The sequence below is a fragment of the Cebidichthys violaceus genome, unplaced genomic scaffold (genome assembly GCF_023349555.1).
Source record: "Cebidichthys violaceus isolate CVI_PGR_0920_01 unplaced genomic scaffold, fCebVio1.0.p SCAF_10, whole genome shotgun sequence".
NCBI lineage: Eukaryota > Metazoa > Chordata > Actinopteri > Perciformes > Stichaeidae > Cebidichthys > Cebidichthys violaceus.
Window position 1 is genome coordinate 923,856 of NW_027176263.1, and position 24,007 is coordinate 947,862.

At 40.6% G+C, this 24,007-nt stretch overlaps 1 protein-coding gene across 1 annotated transcript; it reads right to left on the minus strand.

Annotated features, from left to right (window-relative positions):
• Positions 1-1,391: 1,391 nt before the first annotated feature.
• Positions 1,392-23,836, minus strand: adss2 (adenylosuccinate synthase 2). The gene is made up of 13 exons (XM_068719601.1): positions 23,551-23,836; positions 15,460-15,562; positions 11,315-11,383; positions 11,182-11,232; positions 10,906-10,972; positions 8,424-8,531; positions 7,820-7,901; positions 7,598-7,724; positions 5,060-5,214; positions 4,640-4,764; positions 4,159-4,256; positions 3,540-3,689; positions 1,392-2,680 (listed from the first exon to the last, which is right to left on the minus strand). Exons 1-13 carry the CDS (start codon positions 23,743-23,745, stop codon positions 2,628-2,630), a joined length of 1,383 nt encoding a protein of 460 aa, XP_068575702.1. The 5' UTR covers positions 23,746-23,836; the 3' UTR covers positions 1,392-2,627.
• Between the last annotated feature and the right edge of the window lie 171 nt (positions 23,837-24,007).

Consider the following 24,007-nt stretch of genomic DNA (forward strand, 5'->3'; position numbering starts at 1 on the left):
TTATCAGGGATTCAGAAAACTTCCCTTTAAAAGGTTGTTGAGGTTAAACGTGGGGTTCTGTCCCACTGGTTTCAGCAGTTACACACAAGCTCAAGACAAAACTAGCATAAAGAGTAAATACATTTTTTAATCAATGTCCTGAGAAAAATATGTCAGACTGAGCGGTCATGTTTAGCTCACCAGAGACGTACGGATGAGTTTTAATCCCAAAGTTACAAATCAATAATTTCACTTAACGCTTCCCTTCAAAATCGACTTGATGACTGTTTCTTTTCAAAATATTGAATGGAAAACTTCTATTCATACACGTCATCATGTTTATACCTAATTGTGTGTTGGAATTTTATGTAATGTTTTAATTGCTTTCGGCAAAACCGGTTGACTTTCCACCAGCTGGCAATTGCAACTGCAGATAATTATTGTGGCAATGTGAAAAAAAATATATTTTAAGATCTGTTGGTGCTGTCGAACGATCACAATATGTTTTTAAATTAAACTTGGTACGACAGCTGTGGGTCTATCAAACATCTGACATTTTTTCCACAAAAACTTTTACCAACAGTTGTATCGATGTTACACAAAGTTCAGTTTACTCATCTGGAGGAGGCTGTGAACAGCTGCATGTCTTCTGTGGCTCTGGAGAACTTTCCAAAGTCTGGTCTAATGCCACATTCATGTGCAATATCAAAGTTATGGTAAATAGTTTCAGGCTTATAAATAACGTTAGCATCAACATCCAAGTGGTACTTACAACTGAGAGTTTTCTGAAAGCTCGGATGTATTCAATTTGGCCTAAAACCGAAACACAGACAACTCATGTCAGCCAAAGTCTGCTGTTGATGTAAATCTAACGGATATAGTGTTATATCGTCAATGCACAGTATTTTTAACTCTCACTCTCATAATATGACCATCTTGATTCATCGAATCATGTGAGTGCCCCCACGTCATGGAAAGTTATGGAAACTGTAGGCTCCATTATTAATTAAAGGTCAGGATAACTTGGCCTCTGCTGCTTCAAGTTTGACAATAAAAAAAAATCTCTTGTTAGTCCCCCAACTTTATGAAAGAGCAATACTACATCATTGTGGTAACCCTTTCACATAATCCAGATATCTAAAGACCATATCCAGCAGTATACTAAACTGAGTTTAAACAGGATTGGATAAAAACAATGGATGTTGTCAAGGCCTTAATTACCAACAGTTGAAAATCACCAACAAACTGTTGGCAGAAGAGATGAAAAGCCACCATCGCTGGCAGTTACATCTAAATAGAATCAAATAACACCAATCGATTTAGCCACTTTAAAGTATATATATATATATATATATATATATATATATATATATATATATATATATATATATATATATATATATATATATATATATATATATATATACACACTGCTCCAAACACCACAAAAGTAGCTAATTAAGGCTTTTTAAATGATGAGCATGAACACTCCCAAGTCAAAGTAATGGGAGGTTTCCCTTGAAGGCAGCATCAGACACCATTTATACCAGCAGGTGCTGTATGTGGATGAAGAGTACCTGCTTTTGAAGACTTTTTTAAAGCCTTATTTTTTCCTTTTCTTAAAGATGTGTATAACAATGACAGAAAACTGGACAAAAAAAAGGGAAATATGACCCACTTATACAGTATTTATCCATCCACACTTACTGTTCTTTGAGTAAAAGTTACCGTTGCCTTCTTCTACACTTTAACACAACATTGTATTGAAAGTGCAAAGAAATCGATAAGATAAACAATCACAAGAATGTGAGCGTAAAGTGTGTCGGCTAACTGAATTGATTAGGTAAACCAGTTTTATCTCTATACCGAAAAACACACGAGCGGTCTCAAATCTTTTGGTTGAATGACAAGGAGGAGTCTTTGTCTGATGACGTAAAACAAAAACAAAAAACAGACAAAAAGACATTACAAATATTAAAGGATCCCTTTATGGTGTCAGGGAGTGTTGTACACCTGGCAGAATAAAACATAAAGCAGGTGTCGTCCAAAGCATCTAAAGTGCAAGAGTTAAAAACTGATTTACACCAGACTGGCACAGCGCATAGATTAACAGAAACACACTTGAACCAACCAAACATCCGAGGACAGTTCCTCCAGAGAGTGATCTCGTGTGTGTGTGTGTGTGTGTGTGTGTGTGTGTGTGTGTGTGTGTGTGTGTGTGTGTGTGTGTGTGTGTGTATGTGTGCATGTCGAGTCCGTTCTCTCACGTCCGCTTTCAGACCTGATGGCAGCCGGTGTCGCACGTCTGAGATAAACGGCTACGATATACAAATTAAAAAGAGGGAACTGTTATTCTAAAAGTTTAAAACTGTTAAAAATCCAGACGAAGACGCTGGGAGGTCAGTCTGTGAGGGGAGTCTGATCCAGAGAGGTGCGGTCTGTAACATGAGTCAGTCTGAGGATACAGTGTTAAAGCATTAAGAGCAGACATGGCGGTCATGTCTCTGTCGAAGAGAGTTGAGACAGGTAGGTAGGCTGTGTGTGTGTGTGTGTGTGTGTGTGTGTGTGTGTGTGTGTGTGTGTGTGTGTGTGTACAGTTGATTCGCTGATGTGCATCCTCTTTGCTCGGGTTTTTCTCCTCCCTTCATCTAGAACAGCTGGATCATGGACTCCCGAGACTTGCCCACTCCGATCCACTTGACTGAGGAAACAGAGAAGCAGAGGTAGGTGTTAAATGGTGATCCACGCAAACATGCAGCAGATGTCTCCACTTCCTCTGACCTTATATTGGATTCACGGCTTACTTGTTGGACTTCCATTTGTGTGGATAGAATCATTTAAGTATGAGAAAACATATTTCTGTGTAATTATCTCTCCTTTCAGCGCTCTCACAGCGGTGATTCTGCTGTCTGCAGCCTTTTTGACACGAAGATTAGAAACCTGGTTAGACAGTTAAATTAGGGCTGTCACTTTAAAAAAAATAAAAAAATATATATATAAATGATCTGTAATAATGACCTGTTCCAATTCAGAATGTACAGTCTATGAGCGCAGCAGAACATTGACGTAGTTTGCCTTGTGGTCCAGCAGATGGCGTTCTTAAAATTCACTATCAGCCTGAACAGTTGTACACCAGATTCACTTATCAGTGAACTAAGCTGATTAATAAAAAAAAGACACATAATCACAACACTAAAGCATCCGAGAAGCAGCGTGTAAGTATTCTGGGTTCAACACCACAGAGGTCAGAATACCAACAAAACATTCATTCTGTTCAGTTTTCTGACATTAATTTATTTTTACTCGGTGTATCCAGAGGAGTTTAAAAAAGATTGTTTTATTTTAAACATGGCTAGACAAAACTGCAAGAAAATATTACACACGTTATATACTTTGGTTCTCAAACTGAGAAAGTAAGTGAAGTTTAGTTGAAGTTTAGTTTAGTTTAGATTTGGATGTGTTTTTAATCAGCGCGTGCGTGCGTGCGTGCGTGCGTGCGTGCGTGCGTGCGTGCGTGCGTGCGTGCGTGCGTGCGTGCGTGCGTGTACATGTGTACGTACCAGGCACTCCCACATGCTTCTCAATGTAGCAGACATATTTCTGGGCGTTCTCGGGCAGGTCCTCAAAGCTTCTCACAGCCGAGGTGTCGCTGTTCCAGCCCGGCAGCGTCTCATACTGGACCTCCACATGCTGCAACACCTCCTGATTGGCTGGCACAGAATCAATGAGAAGAGGGTGTTGGGTGAGGTTGAGGGGGCAGTAATATCACACCATTAGCTTTACAGGAGACCACAATCAAAACAGCTATGACAACAGATCAATATGTTTCTGCCTTGAAATGGAGCTCTCTATAAATAACAGTGTAGACTGGAAGAAGAGGAAGCGAGAGGTTTGACTACATATCCACTGAAGGCAGAGATGCATCAACTCCACTTTTCTGCTGATGACGTCTCTGTGTCAACACATCGTTTACCTTTGAGATAGTTATGTGAGAGGTTAAGCTTGTCTTTAAATTCCAATATTTAGCATTCCGCTTCTTTGATTGATCACACTTGTTAGCCATCTTATCTACCTGAAGCCTGAGCAACAATTGGAGAAAAAAAGAAAGAACATATGCTGGAATTTATTTTGATATTAATAATTCACTTTTTATAAACACTCATTCACACACCGGCTCACCTGGAAAGTGAGGTATAGTTTGGTTGTTGACTTTGTACGATACGCCGACTTTGATCTCTGCGAACACGTCAAGTATGTCCAGTTTGGTGAGCGCTAAACTGGGTTCACAAAGAGGACAGGAAGTTTATAAGACGGAATACAAAGGACACTCTGTCAAGCAACCAAAGATTTATTATGAAAACAACAAAAAAAAAAAACCTGTTTCCTGTGGAGACTGGCAGTTTACTTTAATAAAGGTGACTAAAACCACAAAAATAACTGAAAAAAAGACCTTCTCTTTCTTTGTTTTTGCAAAAGCTGCATACACCTCGGTGCCTTTAAAAAATATAGTCATATGTACAACAACAAAAATTAGCCTCTCATCTTGACCTCTCATGATTTTCTACTAAATGCTGTCATAAACACTTGAGGGAAACTTTGACACACGAACACGTAAAACTAAACAAATCAATACAAACACACACGTGCACGCTGAACTCACGCGGTGAAGCCATTAATCATGTGTGCATATTTGATGAGCACCAGGTCCAGCCAACCACATCGTCTCTTCCTGCCTGTGGTCACGCCCACCTCCTTCCCTCGAGTCTGAAGAAGGTCTCCGATCTCCTAAAGACAACAAGACGAGCGCAAAGTTTCCAGTCTTTACCGCTTGCTGACATGTGAATGTATTTTGTAAGTGTGTAAAGTACTTCATATCGTTCTACGGGATGATGGTCATGTTTTAGTCATGAATAAGTGTCATAGACACATTTATTTACATTAAAAAATAAAGTTTACTACAGCTGGTTATTGGTGGCAGAGTAGCAAAACCTGCTTCCTGTGAATACTCTCCGTCTTTGATGCAAAAAGTCTGTGTTAGCATATTGATGGGTGGTATGAGGTAATGTGTGTGTCCTCTTACGTTGCTCTGCTCTGAGGGGAAGGCCCCGATGCCCACTCTGGTGGTGTAGGCCTTGACGACCCCGTAAACGTTCCCGACGTTTTGAGGTGGCATGCCGAGACCCGTACAGACCCCGCCCACTGTGCAGTTGGACGATGTCACAAAAGGGTACGTCCCTGCAATGACAGTAGGAGTGAAGACTGATCATACTTTTCATTTATACTGCAGGTTGAACAAACAAAGTCTGACACTGTGGGACCGCGCAAAATCACCCCGCCACCCTCATCTCCTCATGTCAATGTGACATTCACTGCATTATAAATGTCAAGAAAAAGGAATTGCCACACATAGAAGTGTGTTCCTGTTTGTATTGTTCCCATACATGTAGAGACAACTATCACTGGACTGCTTTGATACTAAAGAAAACTTGTTGTTATTGATATAATCAGAAAGCGTAAATTACACTGAATCTAAGACTGTGTATCATGTCTGTGTGTTCAGATTGAGTATTGACTGCAAGAAGAAGTAATATTGTTGATGCAAATTGGTGCAATAAATGTACTTTAAAACTTCTTTAAATTGAAGTTGAAGTGATGGGTTGCACCTTGCATGGTAGCTCCTGCCAAATGGAGCTAAATCCAGGTCAAAAGTTTTGATCATTTGAAGAAAAAAAAATTGAACCTGAAAGTTCAAGTTGTGGTCTTGAACAATGAAAAATACAGCAATGTATTAAAAATAAGTGAATGAAAAGTTTTTTTGAGGTTGAATATAATTTTGATTCAGTTCTGGAATTTTTTTTTAATACATTATTTTTTTTTTTTTAATTTTTCACTTTCATATATATTTTGATATTTGAGGTCTTATAATTTTCACTTTCAGATTTTATATTTTCAGATTCAAATCTTTTTTTTCGGTTTCCAATCTTTTTTTCAGTTCAGACTTTTGACCCTGAGAGGGGCGTGTACATTTTTTTCAAATGATCAAAACTTTTGACCTGGATTTAGCTCCATACCATCAGCCTGTGAATGATGTAGTGTTACAGCGCTTTGAGTGGTCGAAAGACTAGAAAGGTGCTACACAAGTAGAAGTCCTTTTACCATGACAATTGAGACACCCATGACACATCTGACCCTTTAACTCACCTGTCTTTAGTCTAAACATACCTGAGGATGTCCCTGAGGTGATAAACCACTCGCGCTGGGCGATATGGCCAAAATGTTCTATTCCGATATTCATCTCCATAACGAAAAATATCACAATATAGCATATTTTCTGGTAGTTCAATAAATAAATAGTCTATATAAAATAACCAAAAGGTAAAGCCTATTTTTGTATACAAACAAGTATTTTGTCATTACATTTAGAACTTTAGTGCAAATTGAACATGACATAAAAAGGTACAATGTATATATATTTACAGTTATTTACCGACTTTAAATGCATGCACACAAATACAGAGTACTTAGATTAAGACAGTAGTTTTGATGAGAAAGGAGAATTCAGACAATATAATTGTATATCACGATCTATGATTTCATCAGGATTTGATTCCATTGAAAGACAATAAATCATCATATTGAATTATCGCCCAGCTCTATAAAGCACTCACAGACTGACACACATATTAAAAAAAAAATAAGTGTGCTCAAGAAATCGTCTCTCTATACTGCTGTGATGAAAGAAAACAAGGGTTTGAGTTTCCTCGTCTTGATGCCGGGTGCTTCCCACATGCAGGTCACTCCAGTCTTCATAGAGACCGTTGTGTAAACACAGAAGAACAGGTTCAGCAGCTCGTGTGTCCATCAGCAGTCATGTGTCCTGTCAAGGTGCTCTTAGGCTAAACAACGACTTCCTGCAAGCGACATTTTATAATCAAGTATAGATATAGCTAGTCAGAGAGGTTGTTTGCCTATTAGTGTAAAGGACACTGTGCCCTGATGCCACCAGTTATTACGAGCATGGTGTTTTGATTATAACCATCGTTGAACTTCGACTGTAATTTAATGGTCTCACCGCTCTCAATAATCACAGGTCTGCTGTGTTACGGTGACATAAATATAGTTTACGTCTGCCGTGTCATTATCTGAAAGCATCAACACAACCACCGTGCTTTCATCAACCTCTTGAGAGTATCTCCGGATTCAACGATTACTCTGTGATTCTGATCGATCGACTGACAGACTGCTGACACAGACGCCTTCGTGCTCATGCACAGTCAGGTGGCATTAAGTGGTTGAACTGTGAGCGTGCACGTCAAAGCCTGGATGCCTAGAGCGGTTAGTAAACTTACCATCATCCCTAGTGTGAGCTCCGAGCAGGCTTTTGTAAAGAGCATCACAAAGCTTAAGTGTTTCAGGGGCAACATCACCGGGTCACTGTAGATGCACCGGACAGCGCTTGGCAATTAGAATTCGATTTTTTCCAGAGGAAAGGGTTAGCACAAAGACGTTGGCGTACTTTCAAAATGATAATTGGTAAATATACAGAAGTTAAGAGTAAGGCGGGTTTAACTGTGGTGCACATGCACGCTCACACATGCACACACAGCGATGTACTGACCGAAGTCGATGTCCAGTAGAGCTGCGTTGGCTCCTTCCACCAGGATCTTCTTAGGAGGACCGTGAAGAGCCTCGTACATGAAGTGCACTCCGTCTCTCACCATGGGCTTGACCCGCTCCACATAGTCCTAAAAAAAAAAAATCACACAGCATGTTACTGAAAAGAGGAAAAAATGAATGTTTGTGGAACTATTTTTTTTTTTCTCATTTTAATCTGAACTACCTTTAATCTGATAAGCTCTCCCTCTATGTCAATCACCAGAGTGGGGTACATGGCCTTGTACTGCTGGGCCAAAACTTTATACCTGCAAAGAACAAGGAGCCACATTTAGGCCCCGTTCAGACCGACATCAGCTCTCCTCATTTGAATGAGTTCAGTGCAGCGAGGCATTAGGGCTCCGGCAAAAAAAAAAGTAGAACCTGACTCAACATTTGTTGGACGTCTCCTGGCCAATCAAATACATGCAAGCGTTGAATTACTTTGTAACGTGAAATCAGTGTTTCTACTGTTTACCTTATAATGGTCGCAACAAAAGATAAAAGTAGTTGCTGGAATGAAAACCTTCCAGAGTTGTAAACTCCCGTCTCACAGTATTACAGACTGTAGAGAAGGTGTTTTGCCATTTGATAAGTGTTTAAACTCTTGAAACTGTTTCTCAAATTGGACTTCCTGGATTGCATTCCATGGCTCACTAGAACCAATCAAACAATTACATTCCTCAATAGTCTTTGTAGAGCGTTGATCTTGACGCCCTGAGCAAATGTATTTATACAGATTTCATGAAAAAACCCAGATGGAAACATAATCCTGAACTATTGGCACAGACCTTTCAGAGAACTGAGTGAAGTCAGCCAACAGGTCACATATCCTGAGACCGCTACGTGCTGCCTTGGCTGAGTACACGGGACCAATCCCCTTCTTTGTGGTCCCGAGGCTGAGCAGGACCAAGAGAGGAGGGACGGGGGGGAACAGAAGTATCATCAGCAGGTGATCTCATTCCACAACTTACGTTGTTTTCATTAAGTCATTCTTCTTAATTATTGTGAAACTCTTAACACCTCTACACACAGTAAGTTGTTGGAAAATAACTGAATCCTACATCGTGAACAAGTTCATGTGACTGTATCTTTAAAAGTGCATAAAAATGAACATATTCTACATCAGGATAAAACTGAAGCTACAGTTAGTCAATGCCTTTTATAAAGAAACACTTATTTTTTCCGTATTTTGCCGTTCTTTTTTAGCATCTTATTGAAACTACAAGACTGCTCGTTTCCCCGATGTGTTTCTAGTTTTAAGACTCTGTGAATGGAAATCCACCAGCCTGTCGTAGCAATCTGCTGAAAGTTTATAATGACCGTGCCATTAAGCTACACTTGTGAACATGCATTTACTCCGTGTCTCACACACACACACACACACACACACACACACACACACACACACACACACACACACACACACACACACACACACACACACACACACACACACACACACACACACACACACACACACACACAGTAGCTGGCTGGGTGTTTGGGGCTTTGGTGGCTGAGCTGGTAAAGACTACCCAGCTTTGAACAGGAATACACTGGATCTCTCTTGAGCTTAATATTGTGAATGCACCACAGACTCAGCTTAACATTCCTCACATACGTCGGTGTGGTTCACTGCCCGAGCTAATTTATTATTAGAATACGGCCGTTTCAAAAGGGTGTGGAATAAAACATAAATACCTGGATTTACCACATGAAATACTTGTGTCTTTGTTAAGAGACTAAAAGTATGTCCCTTAACGGGAAGCTGCTGGTTTATTGACGAAGCACTGCTACTCTCTGTCTGTCACACTGTTCATAAACTCCACCTGCTGCAGGGCTGCTACACCCTCCGCCTGCCTGACCTCTCTGAGGCCTCCAGGCAGAGCAGTGGTGAGATTTGTCGACTGTGGAAAGAGATTTCTTCACATATGGAAAGTGAAGATAAAACTATGAGCAAATTAATAAAGAAGGAACATTAGATTTCTGTCCTATTTTCATAAAAAAATATAGAATATTATGAATATGTTAAAATGATATGGGGTTGTTTTATTTAAAGGGCTGTTTAGGTAGTCAACAAAAAACTAAGTACCTGACACATAAACTTGGGTAGCAATTTTAATTACAATAATTTTCTGAAGGTTCAAATTGCTCGGGTCAAAATAGACCCCAGGATAAAAGGTGTTAGTAAATTTGAAGGTAACAGAAGGGTTTAAAAATGCTGTAATTTGTCACTTCTGGCATTTTTTTTAAACCTGTTTTGTAAGCGGTAAAGGTAACTGTGGGCAGCGAAAACAAGCTTTAACACAGCATTGACATATATTCATCTTTTAAGTCGATGTGGGGAATTTGTTAAAACATCCACTTGTTACAGAGCAACATAATCATTTATTTCTGGCCACCAGGCGAATATGTCCAATATTGACTCTCTTTTAGCTGTATTGGCTTTAGTCTGCTGTGTGCTGCTGAGTAGAATATCGTACAGAGGGTTTTTAGAGCTGAAAACATTTGCGTGCTGTGAGAGTGAACCAAAACAGTAAAGTTGCAGGTCAGACAGCGCGAAAATTAGCTAAAAGTCAAACGTGACGAGAGCAGCAGATTCATATATCTCTGTAGGTTCATCATCCTTTTACATCGTCATTTGATACATTATTATAATAATATTGATTATAACTCTTTTTTTGTGTTAGCTTGTAAGGTTTGTAAGTGAGAACCACAGTCTTGTTTAAGTTAAGAGTGCAAACAAGACTAGAGGACGGCTGACACTCCTTACGGCACATTTAAAAAGTGAAAGTTTACAGAATATGTATTATATTATATTTGCAATAACATTGTTTGCACATAACATTTAGCAACAACTTAGTGTATAATATGTGGAACACTTTTGTTGTAGTAAGGCTCTGTGTCGACAATAAAGATTTATCTCCAAAATAATCCAGATGGAAGGACAAGGACCTCACAAAAAGAGAGAAAAGATTATGACTACTTTAAAAATCCAAACATTTAAAGCTGAGGAATGCATGAAGTGATCTTTTTATTGACAAACACAGACTGAGTATTTGACATTGGGTGTTCATCTTTGAGTTGGCCGTGACTCATAAGCTTCAACTTGTTTCTCAGAAAGATGTGTCAACTGATCTTTCCCTCCATGTTTGTGAATATAGTGTGTGTGTGTGTGTGTGTGTGTGTGTGTGTGTGTGTGTGTGTGTGTGTGTGTGTGTGTGTGTGTGTGTGTGTGTGTAACCCTTTTTAAAGCAACAGGTTTCTTACTTGTTGCCTGCTTGCTCTGTTCTCTGCTGTTCCTGAACACCATCAACCGCTTGGTGGAAGTCAAACACTGCAGAGGAGGAAGAGAGGGGACACACACTCTCACACACCTCAGAGAAAGCAGGGCTCACACACACACACACACACACACACACACACACACACACACACACACACACACACACACACACACACACACACACACACACACACACACACACACACACACACACACACACACACACTGTACATTCAAACATTCACACATGGAGGACTTACCAATATGTGCTCTGTCTGAGATGACCAGCCTTTTCTCCCAGTCATTAAGACCTACACACACAAATACACTTTAGTCTTCACATGTCAAAGCAGAGTCTTGTTCTGTTACTGTACGTGTTTAAAAACGACTCACCTTTTCCTTTGCGTTTGTTCTTCTCTGCCTCTTCAAACAGGCCTGGCAGGTGGATCACGACACCGTTGCCTGAGGTGAAAAAATAAAAGGTAAATGTACTCAAAAACTTTCACAGTTTGTATCTCATTCACACAAAAGAGCTGCAACTTGGAGATCAGAGTCCCTGCTCAAGCACACTTTGACGTGAGACCAGGAAAGGAGGTGGGGGGGGGGTGTGAACCGGCAACCTTGTGACTAAAGGACGACCCGCTGTAGCCCCCGAGCCACAGCCGCCCCACAGCTGCCGTTTAAGATTACAGTCTCTGATAAAACAGAACCAGACAGAGTTTGATGGATGTGTGCAAAGATACACCTGTTGATATTAATTCATGATGACTGTTCTTGGGCCTGAAGCATGTATCAACTCAAATAGATGTACACGTCTACTTGCAACCTCTCCTCACTGATTATACACTTGAATCAACGAGCTATGAACAATTTTACCAAAGAGTACTTTGAAACACTTTTTAGAGGAAGTAAGATCGTCAGTGGAAGACGTACATTCTTCATAAGTTTCTTTATACTTAAATAAAAGTATCAATGTTATCGTACTAAATTACTCTGCTACAAGTAAAAGTCCTGCATTCAAAACTTTATTTTATATTTATTCTATAATACAGAAGTATAAGCATCAAAATATACTTAAAGAGACAAGAGTAAAAGTCATCATTATGCAGAATGGCCCATTTCAGATTAATATAATATCACTGAATTGTTGACACATTAATGTGTGGGCATCACTTATGTCACAGCTGGTAACGGTCGTTCTACTACTTTATATACTGCTGGGTAGCTCAATTCATAATAATACATCATCATACATCAGTTGATTTATATTTAGTATGAATAATCTGAATATGCAAGTAACTTGTAACGAATGCCGTCAAATAACTGTAGTGGAGTTGAAGTATAGAGTAGCATAAAATGGAAATACTCAAGTGAAGTATCTCAAAATTGTACTAAGCAACAAGCTGCCATCCTTCTCCATCACATGACATGTTGCTGCATGAACAATGTGTTTTAAAAAACCAGGGCTGGGCAATTAAGACGATGTTTTTGTGTATCAAGATGCGATTCCATTGAAAGAGGATCAACTCTCACGTTGAATTATCGCTCAGTCCCATTCGCAGCCCTCTAACAAACTGCTCTGCCTTTTTTTTGGCACATAACAAGTGCAATGACAAAACCGAGGCCGAACACAAACCAAAGCTTTGACTGTAAATGAGCCTCGTTCCTGTATTCTCATCCTAAACCTCTCTTACTCTGTGAGGTTTGCTCATACGAGGGTTGGCTTCACCAAACTGGAAAAAGTAGATGTAAGAATCACTCATTTCAGCCTGATGAACGCCACCTCTTTGTGAGGAGGTGCGTGGGATTTCATCATTTGCATAATCTACATCAGCATGTAGAGTAAATCTACTCGTTCCGCTTCACAAAAAGAGACTTAAGAGTAAAAAAAGAGAAGCTCACACGGCGGAGCTTCAAGTCCTGATCAGCGGACATAATCAGGTTCAGCATCAGTTCAGTGGTATTAAAGGGAGTTCAGCTGTGACAGATAATAAAGAGAGAAGAGTCGAATATGAGAGACGGTCGAGAGGACCACGTGAATATTATAGCCTACAGTAGGTGATGTTACACCGTCAATGCAACAGAGGAAAATAATGGACAGCTCATTAATAAATGTAGTGGAGTTGAAGTATAGAGTAGCATAGAATGGAAAGACTCAAGTAAAGTACCTCAAAATTGTACGTCAGTACAGTACTTGGGTAAATGTACTACGTGAGATTCCACCACTGCATCTTGCACAGTGTTTATGTGCAATAAACGTTCATGACTGTTGTTGCCGCACAGTCTAAAAGGCACCTTTAATCATCCACCTGAAGTCCAATTATAAGTTACATCTAAACTAGAGTTAATGTGTGTCATTGTGAAAGCAGCCCCAGGTGTGAACCGACTAACTGTGATGTTAAGTGAGTCAGAGCAATGCCTGTTCACAGGAGAATTTAAACAGATGGCCCAAATTATCTCTTTAAATTGGGTTGTATTAACTGAGGGAGGTAAGGTATCTACTTTGAATAAATTAAAAAGGTAAGAAATGTAGAAAAAGGGCTTAAAAGAAACACCTTTCTTTTAGTGTCACTGTTGGAATAAATGTGTGAGATAAAAAGCATTTGCAGCTCAGGGACACAAAAGACCTGAACACAGATGTGCTCCCAGTGCTGGAGGCCATGAATGTGCTTTTAATTACAATGAATTAATTTAATTACACAAAAGGAGGAGAATGATGATGTAACAAATGGCAACATGCTTTCCACTCTGGGACAATGAAACAATTATAAATTATCAATGTGTGTCTCTCCTTCTGTGTAACTGTGTGACACAGCAACACCAATAACACCAAATGATTAGCTGTTGTGGAAAGAGAAATCTAGATTTTCTCTGCAAAATGACAAGATGTCAAAATAACTAACTAGAGCTCAAGCTAAGATTGCAGTAAGAGCTTTATATGAGGTTAACGTTTTGATTATTTTGTAGTGTATTAACAAGACACTGGTCAGATTTGAGCCAAGGTTTCAGTTTCTTTATGAAAACTGAATACAGCGAACTGACCGAGTGAATTCAGACAGCTGTTGTTCCCGACAATCTGATTGGCTCATTGTCTGTTTTATGCATTTAACATGATTTTAAATAAAAACAAGACAGCCAAGCAGGTAATGTTTACCATATTCACAACATTAGTTTTAGCAGCATGCTAACATTACTGCAAGTATTTAATCATAAACCAAACTATTGGACAATTTTTGACCCGATAATGGTGCTAGATGAAAAGTCAGGGGATTCTCAAAATTATTATAATTCATCCTGACGGGGACATGAATGTTTGAAATCCATCGAACAGTTGTCGAGACTTTCACAAACGTGACTCTCATGGTGGTCTGGGGAAAAATGTCAGGCGATCCTTAAAATCATTAGGGTTCATCATCTGGAGACTATGAATGTCTGAACCGAAATGTATGGCAATCCTGCTGCTAAGATATTTCAGTCTGGGCCAAAGTCAGGGATAATCTGACAGACCAAGATTGCGTCTATAAAAACATGCCACGAGCATGGCTATAAATATCCACATGCATCTAAAACAGCATCATCGAGAAAGAGATGGTAAATCTCCATTTTTCCATTCAGTGTCAAATAATCCTGACGCAGCTTTTACTGTAGTGAGAGGAAAATGACAAACGAGCCTGCTGTCAATTTAAAAAATAATCGTAACACATCTACAGAGGAACACAAATATGATCACCTCAGCTCAGTCGGTGCATTTTACAGTTTTTCTCTCCTGGAAAGCTCAATCTGCAGAGCTTGAATCAGCTGACAGTGCTGAAGTACACAACTATAGTACAGTTGGGCACTTTTGGGTAAATGCTTCCACCAAATTGAATGTATTGTTATGGAAATGCTGTACATGGTGTCTACTACTGATGTTAATGAACAGCTCAAGTAAAGAAAAAAAATATATATACATGGCTGCAATGTAACGTTTTTTAAATATTTGTCCTATTTCTCTTGGTGGGGCAAATGCAACCTGCTCTGAGACACCATTTATTCAGGTAGATGTCTTCCTGTCTTCTTGAGCGTTTGAGCCAATAAAGAAGCAATAATGTGTCATACATCAAAGAAGTAAAAGCATAAATGTGATTAAGCATTGACAGACCACACGGCTGCATGTTAAAGTGCAGATGTGTGTGTTTGAAGGGAGAGAGTTAGAAGCCAGAAAGAAAAGATACCATTAGCTAATGAAGTTACTGCAGATGAGTGAATGTGATGCAGTCTGGCTCTGAGTCAAGCTGATCACACTCACTGTAGCCGTCGTCAAAATGGAGGCCGTTCCTGCAGGCGATGACGAGTGCCAGGCTAAAAAGGAGTCTCGATCAATTCATCAGGAAAATAGCGAGGAAAGATGGCCTTGGAATGAGCGTCTCTGTGTAGATGCGTATGAGCAAATGGCGTGTGTGTGCCACTCCAGTGTGTGTGTGTGTGTGTGTGTGTAGATGGCACAAATATCGAATATGTGAATTTAAAGTGTTTCTGCATCTGTGTGCATTACACACCAATGAAGGCGGTGACCTTGGGGTTGATGATGCCGCTGGGGAGGAGGTGGAAGTCGTACTCCACCGAGTCCACCACCACCGTGTGTCCGGCGTTGTTGCCGCCCTGCAGAGAGAGGAAAGACAGACAGCGGTGAGGAGAGAGACCAACAGAAACGCACGCACACACACACACACACACACACACACACACACACACACACACACACACACACACACACACACACACACACACACACACACACACACACACAGGCCTAATGGAGGCTCGGCAACTTTGTTTGGTTGAGCTGGAAGGCAAGCGGAATAGTTTGGCGAGCAGCAACAAGCACCACATACAAACCGCTGGCCGCTGTCTGTTAGTGTGTGTGTGTGTGTGTGTGTGTGTGTGTGTGTGTGTGTGTGTGTGTGTGTGTGACTGTGTTTCTGAGAGACTCCTGCTCACTGTTTACTCACATCTCCAAAGGTCTCACTGAAGCGTAAACTAACTGACAAACGTCTCTGTTGAGGACAAATAAAAAGCACTACTACAGATTACACGTTATGTAAATAATGTAGACCCATGTTGTGTCGAGACTTGCTGCCCCTGACTCCTACATCACGAAGCAAACACGTTCACAGTGTCAAACTTCAACTGCAGAGCCAAAAGCTGCCATCATTCTCCAACAGAGGACGTGTTGCTGCATGAACAATGTGTTGTTTTAGAACCAGGGCTGAGCAATATGCCAAAATCTTCATCAAGATATAAGTCATTTCACATCTCGATAACGATGTACGTCACGATGCAGCATGTTTTCTGGTAGTTTAATAAATATAGAGTCTATATGACATAATGCATGGTTTCATTAACTCTTAAACATTGGACAAAATAAAAGTACTGAGGGTTTTCGCTTTTTAATTAAAGAACTTTAGTGCAAAATGAACACAACAGTTCCAAGTAAAATGACTAAATAAATATCACCATATATGTGCGTTAATCACATTAAACTGATAAAACAGTACGTGCTTGATATTATCAATTAAAACAATGTTATTGTGTATCAAGATGCGATTCCATTGAAAGAGGATCAACTCTCACGTTGAATTATCGCTCAGTCACATTCGCAGCCCTCTAACAAACTGCTCTGCCTTTTTTTTGGCACATAACAAGTGCAATGACAAAACCGAGGCCGAACACAAACCAAAGCTTTGACTGTAAATGAGCCTCGTTCCTGTATTCTCATCCTAAACCTCTCTTACTCTGTGAGGTTTGCTCATACGAGGGTTGGCTTCACCAAACTGGAAAAAGTAGATGTAAGAATCACTCATTTCAGCCTGATGAACGCCACCTCTTTGTGAGGAGGTGCGTGGGATTTCATCACTTGCATAATCTACATCAGCATGTGTAGTAAATCTACTCGTTCCGCTTCACAAGAAAACGAAACTTAATAGTAAAGCATATAAACATATTACGTTTAGCAGCATCAGTACAGCTGCACTGTGACAGATAATAAAGAGAGAACAGTCAAATATGAGAGACGGGCGAGAGGATGCAACGTGAATATTATAGCCTACAGTAGGTTCTGTTACACTATTAATGCAAAAAATACCAGACAGCTCATTAAATCAGCGTGCCAAGATGGTTAACAGAATGCATTTAGTTTGTTTTAGTAGTTTCTGCATCATATTCATACTCAAAATCCATTCAAAATAAGGCATTACGATTTCAGGTCAATTTAGTGTTGTTGTTTTTTTGTCCCGTAGAGAAAGGCAGACGTTCGCTACATGAATCGTGCGACAGGTCTAGACCACTTGTGAATTTCATTGTGTGCCTGAAACAAAAGTTAAAAAAAATGTGTTCGATGCCACAAATTCTCTTTCACTCCTTCGTGCCACTTCGGAACAAATGTGTTTGCACGAGCGGCTCTTGCATGAAGCCCAGAGTCAATCAGCTGGTAAACAAGCAGCTCAAACTGGAATACAAGTTTTGCAAAATGACATTATGTCCTTAAATACAAGCAGCGTCTGATGTTAACTTTCTGTCTCACACTCCAAAACCTTGATGAGCCCCAAATAACGTGACCTGAAAAGATGAACTTTATATTTAGCTAAAACAATTAGACATTAAAGACATTAAATTGAATTATCTTTTGTTATGTAGAACCCTGCACATATACTTGCAAACGTCTCAGGAAACAATCATGATTCAATTGTTGTTGTTGTTGTATTGGAGTAATCACATTACTGACACGTCTGCGTAGAAAGCAGCCAGTCTGCTTCCTAAATGCTGAACCACTCTGATTGAAAACGTTGCTATCAATCAACCAAACAGTCAGAGACTGTATTTAAGGGGTACAGTAGGTGCTTGCTGGCCTCATACAGGCCTGCACATGATTAAGCACAGCTGACAGTGGAGACAAAAATGCAAAAGTGGAGCCCAGAAGGAGAACAGAGAGTCCTCGGAAGAGAGCGTCACAATCGGACCTGCTTGGCTCCTCTCTGCTTTACGTTTCACACTATGAGGGGTTTATACTCTGCAGCTTATGGACTTACAGATGGAAAAGAAACAAAGGATTACATTAGTAGACCCAAAAAAAAGCATGCAAAGCACCAAAGAAACTACACGGGACAGAAGAACAAAGTACAGTATGGTAAGTATGTTTATTCTTTGCTGTGCTGAAAATGAAGGTAGCTGCAGATCCATTCATGCGCTCACTACCTGAGGTGCCAATTCAACTCGGAGCGCCCTGTGACCGGGACGTGTTCCCAACGCTGTAGCCTGTGGATGTAAATCAAGTCCAGCATGTGCTTAGACCACATGGGGTTATTCCTGGCCACAGCAGCACCCTTAAGGTGGACACGAGGAACAGATGGAGGGGGCAGGGAAATGCCTCTCATTTTTAGATACTTTTATGATGGATCCCATCCCCCACAAAACATAACTCTGGTTCTCATACAGTCCTGGGATCCAACTCTTGCTCCCATTACGAGACACTTTTACTACTCACCTGCTCCTGTGCTGTGGTTTGTGCGCTGATTCCACAGAGGGGTGTCAGGAAAGATGAGTGCTAACAATGTCACCTGACCTCAGCGATCTTCCACGCACGATAGATGGAAACGTATTCTCCAGAGGGATCCCTCCCCTGTTGGTCCCATTTTATCCCCATTAAAAGGGTTTTTCTTTCCCTTATTTAGTGTGTTATGTACAGACTTTAAAGCCCCTTGAGGTGAAATATTGGTCAATACAAATAGACTTGACATTCACTGAAATAAAGTGTTACAAAACACAGAAGCGATGGGTTTGGTATGACATCTGAACGATGATGAAAGATTTTCTTCTACATCTTTTGGAATAAAGCCTGAGTTTTCCGTTGGTGTTAATGGATCATGACATGTTACCTGATCTGGATGTGTGACCCTGCTCTTGACCGGGGATTAATGTGGGCCTCTCACCCTTCTGCTTTGGTATGAAAGGGCAGACATGGGTTACTACTGCGGCTAAAATGTCTTTAGTCATTAGAATTAGTTCACTAATTAGTGGATCCACATAAATTAAATCAAGAATGAGTCATTTATCAAAATGTATCAGAAGACTGCTTGTATGTGAAAGGTCGCTTGTGGAGATGAATCCACTGAGAATTGAAACCTGACTGCATTTCCCCTCAGCTCTACAGAGATTTACTGCAACTTTTATAGGAAGTTCTAGTTACATATTGATGAGTACTTCTATCATCGTCATGCCAAAAAATCAGCTTGTTTTGATGGTAAATATAGCTTTATTATAAAGTTTATGTTTATGCATTAACTCTTCAGAAGCAGACTGAAAACAAAACCTTTTATTACATCAAACTGTGAGCACACTCCATCAGTAAGACTTGTTAACTACAGAGTGCTGCAGGGATGACGTATTTTTGTAGGCCAACACCTGAAGTTAGCAACGTCAAAAAGCAAATTTTTTGGGGATGTTTCTGTTGGATTTTGAATTATTATTAGAAAGCTAACGTTAGGCTATAAACAAACCACACCACGGTTGCATGATGGTGAGTATACACAAGAGACTTTGTATTGATAAAGTAATGGCTACTAGGTCCAGTATTCATCTCCTACTGTTCTGGACTCTTTCCAGCCTATAAGACTTGAGTAAGAAAATAAATTCATCATTTGCCCTCTGGATGTTTAACCATCCTCTCTATTTCTGAAAGTTCTGCCAATTATTGGCCTTGCTGTAACATCTATTGTTAATTTCTCATTGTCTACAGGAAGTGTCTCCTTCTTATTTTAGGCATGCCACTATCCAGCCTATAATAAAGAAAACTAACTTAGATCCTGCTTTGCTCATTAACTAAAAGGCCTATACCGAAACTGCCTTTTCTATCAAAAATCTTAGAGAAGGTTGTGGCCAACCAACTCACTGCTGCAAAGAAGAGGCACAATATGTACGGCAAGTTCCAGTCAGTTTCGAAAACAGCACTCTAGAAGGTTTCTAATGATATATGAATGCCTTCTGATGCAGGTGAATGCTCTGTGTTAGTACTTCTCGACCTCAGTAACATCCTGATTAAGAGGCTACGTGATTGAGTCGGCATATCTAGCATAGCGTTGGACTGGTTTTCATCTTACCTCACTGAAGTTTAACCGTCTCTGTGGGAGACGTTGTGTCCGTTACCTCTCCCCTGTCTCGTGGTGTACCGCAGGGCTCATTTCTGGGGCCTCTGTTATTTTCTTTATATTCGTTACCCTTGTGACGGATTATAAAAAGGTATAATGTTGCGTATCATTTATATGCGGATGATATTCAACTCTGTCTTTCCTTCAAAGCTAGTGAAGCTTCTAGGTTATCTAGGCTTCTACACTGTCTGGACCGCAGAATATTGTTTACAACTGAACTACTTCATTCTTATTTACCAGCCCGGTCTCTCAAGTCAAACATGTTTAATTTTCTGCCTTTCACACACACACTCGCCTTAAGACCCAAGGTGACCGAGCTTTTGAGGCACTAGCCGATTCTGTAAATTCGTTTAAAAATCAGCTCAAGGCACACCTGTTTAGACAGGCGTTTGGGTAAAATTGATGCTCCAGGTCTGCATTTTATCTGATTTTATTGTCTATTTTACTGTCCATTGTGACTTTGTTAATATGTTTCCCGTTTTAAAAACTGATCTTGTAAATTAGCGGCCCTTGTATGGTCACCTTGTGTTAAATATGTTTTCCTCTATGTCTGAAATAACGCTCCCGTTAAGCACTTTGTGACTTAAATACGACATTAATACATTTTACTTAATTACCTTTACTATATGTATCCGACACTTTTAATTAACCCTCTTACGTGTTGAAAAATCTTGTGCATTCAACCTCCATTTACCAAAAGGTCCAGTGAAAGCGCTAAAAAGACAATGGTCTCTGTTTGCCAAGTTAGCGAAGTCATGGTTTCAGTAAACATCTCCGGAGCAACCGCGTTGAGTGCATTGAATCTGTGTGTGAACTCATATCCCAATGACACTAATAGGGTGTCTCCTCTCATGCGTATATACATCACACTGTGTAACTATGAGAGTTGCTCCTACAAACAGTTTAACTTGATGAACCTGTTTGAGCCCCTTGGCCCTTTTTCAGGCATTTTTCTTATCTACGAGCAGAGTCAGTGTATAATACATGATAGTCCACAATAATGACTGCTGGCTCTCCTGCCCTCGGTCTCCAGGGATGTGTTTTGCTGGTATCACGCCCCTCAGCAACACACCCTCTATTTCCCAACTGTGACTTCTAGGATCTTAGAGGTCTGGACTGTAAGGAACACCGAGCAGGACTGCTGTCGAAGCTTATTTTATAAAAAGGTCATCGCTATTGGCTCCAGCGGCCCCCGATAAACACACGCACCATCAAGTATGGAGGGGACTCACTGCAGGGCGATGGTTTATTTTTACACGTCTTCTGCCTCGACAAGACCGCAGAGACAAGGAAGCTACGAGGCTCCGAAGAATCCTTGTTATGTCAACTGGTTATCAACAGAGATAACCAAGAGTCGACAGAGTTAGTACAAGCTGCCAAAAGATTGGCACGATTGTCTGTGTTGAAGGCTGAGATAAATGGTGTTAAGTATGTAGTTATGATATTAGATTATCGTAGATATGTCGGCATCAGCCAAGTCAACCAATAAGTTCATCTTAAAATAAGATAGTATAAGATAGATAGCACCAACTAAATGAAAGAAATGTCCCGCTCAGATCACTCCTTGGCAAAGCCAAAATTCAAAAACATGAATATTGCTGGTGCAATATTAATATTTGGAGCAGCAACAATAGTCGTTTGCTGCTATATTGCTGCTTGTTGAAGTCTATTCAACAACAAAAAAGGAAGTACTTCACATTTCTGTGCTGACACACAGCCAAGCTCAACTCATCGAGATTGTTCACACGCTTTGTTACCGGTGCAGCAGCCGTGGCGGCTGAGGAGGTTAGCAGAAGGTTAGGCTTAACTATCAGCAACATTTTCTCCGATATTACAACTCGCTAGAGCCTCAAATCACAGTTTATCATCTCAAATGCATGCAATATCGATCCAGGCAACAACACGACATATTCAATCTGTAAAAATGCGCTTTCAGGCCATGCTGAAATGAATGGAAACCAGAGGTTTCAGCAGCATTATAGACAACCTTGCAATGACAGCGTATAGTGACATTGTCATTCTCTTCAGTATACACACAGACTCTGTTGCTGGCCAAGTGTAAACAGGAACTAATGAGAGCTGCCAGGGTTTCAAGTTTGTTCCCAAGTTTAGTTGCCCATGACGATCACTATTTCCAAAACATGAAAGTGATTATCATTTTGAGTCGAGCCAGGTTGACTGAATGACCAGTTCCCTACAGCTTTCTTGGGAGTAGATGTGGTTTGAGTGTGTGGCTCTCGGCCATCACCTCGACTGCTTTCACAAAAACTATTAATGTTTTCAGGGAGATCCGGCACAGGAATCTCCGCAGTACACAGTGGGCAGAGATGTTGAGAAAGCCCTTTCCATGCCAACAAGTGCGAGACAACAACAACACATAACATTTCAGAGTCCCCAGTCCACCGGTTTTGCATGGGAAACATTGAGTGCATGCAAATTCAACACAAAGCGCCGGGAGTTGAACCACAGGGCCGACGTGCTGACCGAGTCCAGACAAAGAGCACGTGGAGGCGTCACATGGATGTCACTATAAATACAGCTTGATAAGATAACAACCATTTGATGTGCTTGAACATTGAAGTGGAATACCAACTCGCCATTACCTGCACAATCACATCTCTGTACACATGCCTCCGTTTATGAGGAAGTCCCACCGTCACAGCTACGCACACTTTAACACGTCCCTCAAATCTTGATTGACAAGAGAGCAACATCAGATTGTACATCCTGTTATATCGGTAGCTATTGTGTTATCAACACACCACGCATGTTTGTCTTGTTTTTGCATCATGTCCCCTCCCAGCATGTGTGAAATGATAAGGTAGTGTATGTTTAAGTGTATAGTGTGTGTGTATAGGGATATGTTCAAGTGCAGCCTGCAGGATCTGGATAACACTAGTATGTTAACAAATGAAAAGAATTTGAATTAACTCAAATTTGACAATACTTTACACAAAATGAGGTGACATGTTGATTTTGTGTGAAACTAATGATATTTAGCATATAGAAGACAACAGGTACAGTAATTAATTGTTCATTTAGCCCAGCTACAATAGTCTGACTAATTCATACATTTTCTAACTTTAATGTAGCAAATGCAGTCTTCAACACCAGGAAAAAAACCCACCTGGATACGACCATAGCCACAATGCAATACGACACAGCAGCATATACATAACATCCCAGTCTGAATGAATAAAAGCCTGCTGGAGTCAATTCAACACAGACATTAAAATGTGTCTGAGGAGCTAAAAAGGCAGCTAGCAGGAATTCAAGGTGACATTAGCAAAAACTGTGAGAACAAACACACTGAATGAGACGTTAGGTAGCTCGCTTAATTATCGGTGGCTTGCTCTGGAACGCACACTTACGCATACGTAACGGACGCATAACAAGTGAATGCAGCATGTGTGCGTGTGTGCGTGTGTGTGTGTGTGGATAACCAACCTGACATCTGCACACCATATCCGCGTCTTGTGCCAGGAGGTCCACAACTTTTCCTTTCCCCTCGTCGCCCCACTGAGCCCCGAGCACCACGGTCACTTTGTTGCCGACGGGCGGTCTGTGCGCACGTTTCGTCGGGCTGTCGTCGCTGCCGTTCGCGGCCCCGGAGGGTTGTTCCTGGCTCCCACTTTCCGACATGTCTGCTGGGTCTCTTTGGCTGACTACACTTGTGAGTCGCTATCGTGCTGCTGCTGCACCAAAGACAGTTGGAGGAGGACCGGAGGAGCTTCTATCCACGGCAACGTTAGACGCGAGGAAGTAACACACCTCGCACATGCGTACAACGTGTCTGATATTACAATTATCTTACCATGGACACAGAAACACTAACGCAGCTGCAGCTTTGAACTTCATTCAAATAAACATCTTGCTTTCGCAATTAGTGTGGAATCAAATAGTT

Excerpts from the sequence above, each read along its gene's own strand:
- adss2 (XM_068719601.1), bottom strand. The coding sequence starts at position 23,745 with ATGTCGGAAAGTGGGAGCCAGGAACAACCCTCCGGGGCCGCGAACGGC. Across the intron at positions 10,973-11,181 it reads CTCAGACAGAGCACATATTG|TGTTTGACTTCCACCAAGCG; the intron begins GTAAGTCCTCCA and ends CCTCCTCTGCAG. Across the intron at positions 7,725-7,819 it reads GAGAGCTTATCAGATTAAAG|GACTATGTGGAGCGGGTCAA; the intron begins GTAGTTCAGATT and ends TTTTTTTTTTAG.